Source organism: Poromitra crassiceps, assembly GCF_964638095.1.
Source record: "Poromitra crassiceps genome assembly, chromosome: 5".
In the NCBI taxonomy this organism is placed as follows: Eukaryota; Metazoa; Chordata; class Actinopteri; order Beryciformes; family Melamphaidae; genus Poromitra; species Poromitra crassiceps.
Genome location: NC_139642.1, coordinates 59,078,338 through 59,087,281, shown reverse-complemented (window position 1 = coordinate 59,087,281; position 8,944 = coordinate 59,078,338). Strand labels below are relative to the sequence as shown.

The 8,944-nt window shown below is 47.0% G+C and overlaps 1 protein-coding gene across 1 annotated transcript in view; it reads left to right on the top strand.

The window, feature by feature from the left end:
- The window catches only part of LOC310776647 (uncharacterized protein), a 65,716-nt gene that overhangs the window by 33,116 nt on the left and 23,656 nt on the right, over nt 1-8,944 (top strand). Inside the window, exons 19-25 of the mRNA XM_083636820.1 lie at nt 1,786-1,890; nt 2,609-2,764; nt 3,551-3,640; nt 4,257-4,414; nt 5,531-5,603; nt 6,714-6,820; nt 7,598-7,781. Coding sequence (XP_083492946.1) covers nt 1,786-1,890; nt 2,609-2,764; nt 3,551-3,640; nt 4,257-4,414; nt 5,531-5,603; nt 6,714-6,820; nt 7,598-7,781 — 873 coding nt within the window. The remainder of the gene's footprint in view (nt 1-1,785; nt 1,891-2,608; nt 2,765-3,550; nt 3,641-4,256; nt 4,415-5,530; nt 5,604-6,713; nt 6,821-7,597; nt 7,782-8,944) is intronic.

Here is an 8,944-nt window from a genome sequence, read left to right as displayed (position 1 = left end):
CCCGCGAGACTTTCCTGACGAGAGTTGTGTCTCACTGACCCGACAGGCAAAAATGGGATGCCTGTAACTAGTGAAAAGAGCCCGGGGGAGAAATGCAGTCTGATCGTTCCTTAGGGAACAGTTTATGACGATATGCGTCGAAAACGGGAATAAAACTGTCTATTTAAATGGAGGAAAAGCATGCTGCCACTTGGCCCCCACGGAGCTCCATTCTAGGACTGGCTTGGACGCTATTGATCTCAAAACAACGCCTAGGACGACAAAAAACGCTGCGGAGAGCACTGGGTGAGTCGTCAGATCATAATTAATGTGAGGGCTGCAGGTAAAAAAAAAAACGAAATTCTCCTTTAATCCAAACCTAAAGAGATGTGATGTGAGCCTAAAATGATGGTCATCATCCTCAAATTGTCCCATATTCCGGGGACACAGTTTGAAGAAGATGAAGATGCATGCTACAAAAATGAAATTTTAAGTGACTAGTCACTATTGACTGAGAACAGGTCTGAGAGCAGGTCACGTGGGGGATGGGTTTACCCAGGCTATCAGTAAGTGACGTGGCAGGTGTGGGCTGGTGGGGACTGCGTTGCGGCAATAAAAGTTTGTTGATGTGCAGATGTTGCTGCTATTACCATTATTATTATCATAATTATTATCATTATTAGTTGTAGTTTTAGGTGGTCTTGGTAGTAGGTCTGGAATTCTCAGAGCCTGTGTTGAGTTTCACACAAGAACAAAAATGCACTCTTGATACAAAATCGATCCAAAACCAACTATTTCATTATTTCACTTTTTACTTCAAACTTGCTCAGTGTTGAACAGTAATTTCTTACACATGAGATTACTTTGAGCCTTTTAGCCATATTGTTGCCATATTCTTGTTTTAGAAGACTTAAGCTTAATTTATACTTATTATAAAGTGTCGCTCAGCACATGGACGCAGACGAAAAAGAAAGTGTCGCTCATGGTGTTGCATTTATACTTCAGTGAACGTTCACCTCGGTTCAACGGTCACGTGACACTCGAACGCTATAAGTGCAGACAGCCAAGAGAAGAGAGGGAATGCACAGTGAAACCACCTCGGAGGCAAGATGTAACATACTTGGCTGCAGCCGCATCTAAACGACACACAACCACACGACTCAACTCCTCTCTCTCTGGGAAACTGGTTACGGTGTTCTTTGTGATTTTCACGAAGTCATACATCAAGGACAGGCTGATAAAAATAGCGGGGACACGTTCATTCATTTCAATCGAGCGAAAACCAAAACGAATTTCACCAGGTAGCAGACACTGCTCGCCGACACTTGAAAGTGTCGACTCAAGTCCTCATTTCTGCCGGCGACGGTTTCAAAAGTGTCGCCAGACCAAGCATAAATGGGGCTTTACTGGTGTTAATCATTCATCCTCAAACGATAGACGAGGCGAGATGAGACACCTCCGCTATTTGGAGTACATTCAGTTCACACTGTACATTTCTGTACAGTGTGAACACACTACCTACTCAATTTGAGTATAAAAAGTACGCTGAGTAGAGATACTGTAATCGAACAGGCCCGTTCACTTTAAGTTATTCAGTGTTTCTTGTGGATTGTCCGTTTTGATTCTGTTTGCATCAGAATCATGTCAGGCTGATGATGCCATCATGCTGTTGTCATCACCCTGCGCCTTATGAACATGTTGGTTGTTGTTATGTTGTGTTATGAACATGTTGGTTGTTGTTATGTTGTGTTATGAACATGTTGGTTGTTGTTATGTTGTGTTATGAACATGTTGGTTGTGTTCCAGGTAAAGTCGGGCCCCCCGGGCCCCTCGGTGAACCGGGCCCAACAGGAGACATGGGACTGATGGGAATGCATGGCCCCCCCGGATCCCCCGGCAGAACCACACCTGGTCAGTACCACCAACCCATGAGCAAGGCAGCTGTGAGTGACTGTGTTGTACTGTCAGTTCCAGTAGAAACCAGGAGAGACTGTGTTGTACTGGTCAGCTCCAGTAGAAACCAGGAGAGACGGTGTTATACTGTGAGCTCCAGTAGAGGCCAGTAGAGACTGTGTTGTACTGTCAGCTCCAGTAGAAACCAGTGGACACGGTGTTATACTGTGAGCTCCAGTAGAAACCAGTAGAGACTGCATTGTACCGGTCAGCTCCAGTATATGCCAGTAGAGACTTGTGTTATACTGTCAGCTCCAGTAGAAACCAGTAGAGATTGTGTTATACTGTCAGCTCCAGTAGAAACCAGTAGAGATTGTGTTATACTGTCAGCTCCAGTAGAAACCAGTAGAGATTGTGTTATACTGTCAGCTCCAGTAGAAAGCAGTAGAGACTGTGTTATACTGTCAGCTCCAGTAGAAACCAGTAGAGATTGTGTTGTACTGTCAGCTCCAGTAGAGACCAGTAGAGATTGTGTTATACTGTCAGCTCCAGTAGAAACCAGTAGAGATTGTGTTATACTGTCAGCTCCAGTAGAAAGCAGTAGAGACTGTGTTATACTGTCAGCTCCAGTAGAAACCAGTAGAGATTGTGTTATACTGTCAGCTCCAGTAGAAAGCAGTGGAAGGTGGTACTGGTACTGTATGAAGCTAAATGTTGATGCTCCTCTCTCTCTCAGGACCGACCGGTGTCCCGGGCCGCCGAGGAGTTTCAGGTTCCAAGGGAGATAAAGGAGAACCTGGCCAGCTGTTCATCAACGCCCCCACACCTGGAGAACCTGGGAAACATGGCCTCCCAGGGCCCAGAGGACCTAAAGGAGAGCACGGGGCTCCAGGTCTCACACCTCTAATCCATCCAATCAGCCGCCCCCACCAATAGATCATATTGTCGCTGTCGGGCAGAAACCTTGTATCTCCAAATTTGGCCTTTTTTAATGGATTTTGTGGGTACTGAAAAACAACCTGTGAGGGTGTCCGGGTAGTGTCGCGGTAGATTCCCTGCCTACCAACACGAGGGTCGCAGGTTCGCGCCCCCGTGTTACCTCCGACTTGGTCGGGTGTCCATACAGGCACGATTGACTGTGTCGGCCGGTGGAAAGCCGGAATAAGGGTATGTGTCCTGGTCACTGCACTAGCGCCTCCTCTGGTCAGTCGGGGTGCCTGTTTGGGGCAGAAGGGAACTGGTGGGAATAGCATGATCCTCCCACGTGCTACATCCTGCCGGTGAAGCTCCCCGCTGTCAGGCTGGCTACTGTGCATGTTTCGGAGGAACCATGGTGGTCTTGGCTCTCCCCCGATCGGCAGAGGGTCGGGCAGCGACCGGAGCAGCCAATATGGCAGCATGGGGATTGGCCAAGTATAATTGGGGAGAAAATGGGGGAAATCACACACACACACACACACACACACACAAACGGCTGGCAACCGCACGTGGCGGAGGAAACATGGTGCTAGTCTATGGCTCTCCCATGTCATCAATACTATTACACTATGTTAAAATGGGAATGTTTTTTCTTCCTTGTGAAAAATTTGAGATGCAAGGTTTTCCGCCCGACAGCGACGATACGATGAATGCTTCTGGTTTTGGTCCTGACTTGGTTCTGACTTGGTTCTGTCTGCAGGTCGGTACTGTCTGCCTGGAGCTCCAGGACAGTCTGGTGAGCCAGGTGACCAGGGCCCCCCAGGAGCCGGTGGCTTCTCAGGGGTCAAAGGTCAGTTCCTGGACTCTGCATTTTTACTTTGTATTACTTATATTTTATTTCTCTACGAAGGTCTCATTGAGATACAAGATCTCGTCTTCCAGGGAGTCCTGGTCAAGAAGCCAGCAAGGCAGTTTCACAGGAATAGATCAAATTGACATGGTATACCTAGAATAAACAGAGGCTGTGGTACAGATGAAGTGAGTGGGAGATAGTACCACCAATGGTAAAAAAAAAAAAAACAGTGCGTTTCAAATCAAGATGACAGGAAACAGCAGCATTTCCCCTTTAGAGCAGTCTGGACACGCCCTTTAAAGATGTTCAAAGGAAGCGGTAGTTATAAAGTGAGGCTATTTTGCAGCTCACTTCATGCCCAGGGTGCAGAGAAGGAAAGAAATGGTTTTACCTTGTTCTGAGTGCACCCTGGGGACAGCATTGTTGCTTTGATTGACAGCTGTCACCCAAGTCACCTGTAACTGTGTGTGTGTGTGTGTGTGTGTGTGTGTGTGTGTGTGTATGTGTGTGTGTGTGCGCGTGTGTGCATGTGTGTGTGTGCGTGTGTGCGTCTGCGTGTGCGCGTGCACGTGCACGTGCGTGCTTGTGCACGTGCGCACGCGTGTGTGTGTAGGGGGTCGTGGCGAGTGTTTGTGTCCCCCCGTTGAAGTGGAGGGTCCCCCTGGCCCCGTGGGCGAGCCTGGGTTGCCAGGGTTACCGGGGTTTCCAGGGGCATCGGGGCCAAGAGGAGAGCCCGGTTCAGCCGGAGCCACCGGGGAGGCAGGCAGGCAGGTGAGGTCACAGGTCACCCTGACAGACAGCCAGGTGTTTGTCAGTACCAAATCGGTTCCAGCTACAGAATCGGTTATGCACATGTGTGAGCGGTCCGCCATCTTGGAAAAGCTAGCTACGGCAATCCACTTGGACAAACTTCACACTGCATGTGGTTTTCTATGCAGGCTGGAGTTCATCCAAACAGTTTATTGCATTTTTGTTTGTTTGTAAGAATGTTTACTTTGGTGTGTTTGATTTTAAGACAGAATATGAATGAAAATATTTTATAATAAATCTGATATTTAAATACCACATCCACATTTATTCCAGCGACCACAGATGTAAATTAGCTATAGCTAAATTCTGGCCCAACGCTTGCTGTTGGTCAGGGTATTAAATTATGGGGGGATGGGGGGGGGGGGGGGCGGGGCTGGCACTCAAAATAGTTTTTCGTGTCAGGTCAAAAAACGAAGCAAAATCTGGACACGTTTTTCTTTTTGACCATTCCTGTTTTATCACTATTCATTTTGGGTTGAAGAATGAATAAAACAGTTGAAAATCAAATTTTCAAACGGAATCTGAAAAACAAAACAAAAAAACAATTGAAATCTGACCCCATTTTTCATTTTGGCCACTCCCATTTTATCATTATTCCTTTTGGATTGAAGAACGAAAGAAGTCCAGTCTACCCCTCAATTTTCGTTTTGGGACGGACTGCAAGACCATTTCAAGGTACGCCCACGGACATCGAAAACGCAAGTGAATTGTTGAAACGTCAAAATAAAAGTATGCATATGCGTGTTCTAGACAGACCACTGTAAATTAGAGACCTCAACATTTTTAACTTATACTTCCCGGCTCAAAAAAGGGAACATTCCCTGCTCAACAAAGGTAACATTACTTTTGTTTATTAATCACTTTATTGGTGTTTAGATATTTGGTAAATGTGAAGTTGTGTTGAAGTGAGAGTCATTGGATAATGTATTATTCTTATATTATTATTATTACAGTGACTACATTTCAACATATAACTTATAAGCCTAAGTTTGTGTGTGTGTGTGTGTGTGTGTGTGTGTGTGTGTGTGTGTGTGTGTGTGTGTGTGTGTGTGTGTGTGTGTGTTTGTTTTGGTTTAGGGCCTGTGGGGGTTTCCAGGGGTCAGAGGGGTCAAAGGTCACAAAGGAGACCTGGTGGTGGAGGAGGCTCCAGGTGAGTCAAGCCACCCCACACACACACACACACACACACACACACACACACACACACACTCGCACGCATGCACAACACGTCTTACTTCCTCACACAACACTCAAAGACAAAGGCAAGTGCAAAATCTTTGCTAGTTTCTAGCACTCCAAAACTTTTTTGTTCTTTTAATTACCACTGGGTCTCTGAAACATGTCTTTTGATGTACTGGTAATGAAAACAAAAGAAACAAAGATGATTTTGAATGCTAGAAACTAGCAAAGATTTTTGCCCTTTCCCTTTGACTCGAATACGTATTCACCATTTTAAGAAGTTCTTTAGAATTCACCATTTTAGCAAGTTCTTAAAACAGATTTTTTTTAATAATAGCATTTGTTTTTTCTTAAAGGGATAGTTCAGTTTGTTTGAAGTGGGGTCCTATGAGGTACTCTCATACAGTCAGTGCACTGGGTAAAGCACTCTGGACGCATCGCCCACCGAGATAGGAGAACTGCACTCCAGCTGCAACAGGCACAGAGAGCTGTCTGCTGAGTGTGATGGGGGCCAAGAGCAAAAACATACAAAACAACAGAAAGAATACATAAAGTGCTTCCATACTGCTCACCTGGCATAATGCAAGTCTCCACAAGCCCTGTGATGCCAAGTTGACTTGAAAATATGTCATTTACACCCTGTTTTTAGCTGAAATCGTCACTGGAGCTAGCAGCTGAAAGTTCAACAACTAGGGTACAACCTTGCTACAGTGACGATTTCAGCTAAAAACAGGGTGTAAATGACATATTTTCAAGTCAACTTGGCATCACAGGGCTTGTGGAGACTTGCATTATGCCAGGTGAGCAGTATGGAAGCATTTCATGTATTTTTTCTGTTGTTTTGTATGTTTTTGCTCTTGGCCCCCATCACACTCAGCAGACAGCTCTCTGTGCCTGTTGCAGCTGGAGTGCAGTTCTCCTATCTCGGTGGGCGATGCATCCAGAGTGCTTTACCCAGTGCACTGACTGTATAAGAGTACCTCATAGGACCCCACTTCAAACAAACTGAACTATCCCTTTAAGACTAAAGTTAAGTTGATTTGTTTATGTCTCTGCTGTAACTGTCTCTGTGGGTCTCCAGGAGAGAAGGGGCCCCGGGGCCGAACGGGCCTCCCAGGCAGACCAGGCTTCACTGGGAGAAGAGGGACGGACGGGTTCCCCGGGGATCCTGGAGAGTCGGGTCCGGAGGTCAGTCAGATATTTTATACCAAGAGTCTAAGGGGCCGTGTCCACAGAAAGCATTTTCATAGCAGAGCGCCGGAGTGCTTCCAATACCCACAGACACAGAGCACACAGAGCTGACTCTGACAGTTAGGAGCTAACATTGGCTAGCTAGCATACAAGGTAAATAGCAAGCTAACATCAACCTTACAAGATAATACAATTCATAATTCTCACTGAGCCTCTCCTCCGCCATATTTGTTTATCTTTAGTCCCGAAAAACAAGAAACAGAAAAGCCAGCACTCAAAGTAAATCCTTTTGGTTGTTTTTAATACCTTCAGTAACAGCAGTGACATCAATGGATGTACGTTTCGGCACAAGCCTTCCTCAGCATTGCTCCAATGCTGAGGAAGGAACCAATCAGCCAGAAACCATAGCCTAACTGTATATAGAACTGGCCCCAAGGTCTGGCCCCAATGCAAAATTTGAACGCTGTGACGTGAGTGATGTCTTTTCCTTTTTAGGGTTCTTGTGAACAGGAACCTGTACCAATTTAGTTCCGGGTTTCAATACCCATCAGTGATGTCATTCATTCTTCCCTGCAGAGGCTATAAGTAGGACCGGTAGAGTTTGTGTAACCAGTGAGTGAGTGAAGGTCCAACGCAGTGAGTGAGCGACTCCAGCAACAGTGTGTGTGTTTGTTTGTGTGTGTGTGTGTGTGTGTGTGTGTGTTATGGGCTGCTCAAGCAACTTGAGCAACAGGGAAGAGCAGTTTGGTTGTAACGGCTGTGTGTCTCCGTCAGGGTGACAGTTTCCCGGGCTTCCCTGGTGACAGAGGCTTCCCCGGACTTCAGGGGCCAAAGGGTTCTCCGGGGCCCGCGGGGCCCGTGGGGGCCGGTGTGTCGGGGGCCGTGGGACAGCGAGGAGAGCCTGGGGAGCCAGGACCTCCAGGACCCGCTGGCCTGCTGGGGACGAAAGGAGTCGAGGGTAAGGAGCAGGGTGTAATGGGTCAGGAGCAGGGTGATACGGGCCAGTTCGTTAAGGAGCAGCGTGTAACGGCTCAGTTTGTTAAGGAGCAGGGTGTAACGGCTCAGTTTGTTAAGGAGCAGGGTGTAACGGCTCAGTTTGTTCTGTCAGCAGCAGGGTGTAACGGCTCAGTTTGTTAAGGAGCAGGGTGTAACGGCTCAGTTTGTTAAGGAGCAGGGTGTAACGGCTCAGTTTGTTAAGGAGCAGGGTGTAACGGCTCAGTTTGTTAAGGAGCAGCGTGTAACCGGTCAGTTTGTTAAGGAGCAGCGTGTAACCGGTCAGTTTGTTAAGGAGCAGCGTGTAACCAGTCAGTTTGTTAAGGAGCAGCGTGTAACCGGTCAGTTTGTTAAGGAGCAGCGTGTAACCGGTCAGTTTGTTAAGGAGCAGCGTGTAACCGGTCAGTTTGGGAGCAGCGTGTAACCAGTCAGTTTGTTAAGGAGCAGCGTGTAACCGGTCAGTTTGTTAAGGAGCAGCGTGTAACCGGTCAGTTTGTTAAGGAGCAGCGTGTAACCGGTCAGTTTGGGAGCAGCGTGTAACCAGTCAGTTTGTTAAGGAGCAGCGTGTAACCGGTCAGTTTGTTAAGGAGCAGCGTGTAACCGGTCAGTTTGTTAAGGAGCAGCGTGTAACCGGTCAGTTTGGGAGCAGCGTGTAACCAGTCAGTTTGGGAGCAGCGTGTAACCAGTCAGTTTGGGAGCAGCGTGTAACCGGTCAGTTTGGGAGCAGCGTGTAACCGGTCAGTTTGGGAGCAGCGTGTAACCGGTCAGTTTGTTAAGGAGCAGCGTGTAACCGGTCAGTTTGTTCAGTAAGAAGCAGGATGTAACAGGTCAGTTTGTTCAGTAAGAAGCAGGATGTAACAGGTCAGTTTGTTCAGTAAGAAGCAGGGTGTAACAGGTCAGTTTGTTCAGTAAGGAGCAGGATGTAACAGGTCAGTTTGTTCAGTAAGAAGCAGGGTGTAACAGGTCAGTTTGTTCAGTAAGAAGCAGGGTATAATGGGTCAGTTTGTTCAGTAAGAAGCAGGGTGTAATGGGTCAGTTTGTTCAGTAAGAAGCAGGGAGTAACAGGTCAGTTTGTTCAGTAAGAAGCAGGATGTAACAGGTCAGTTTGTTCAGTAAGAAGCAGGGTAT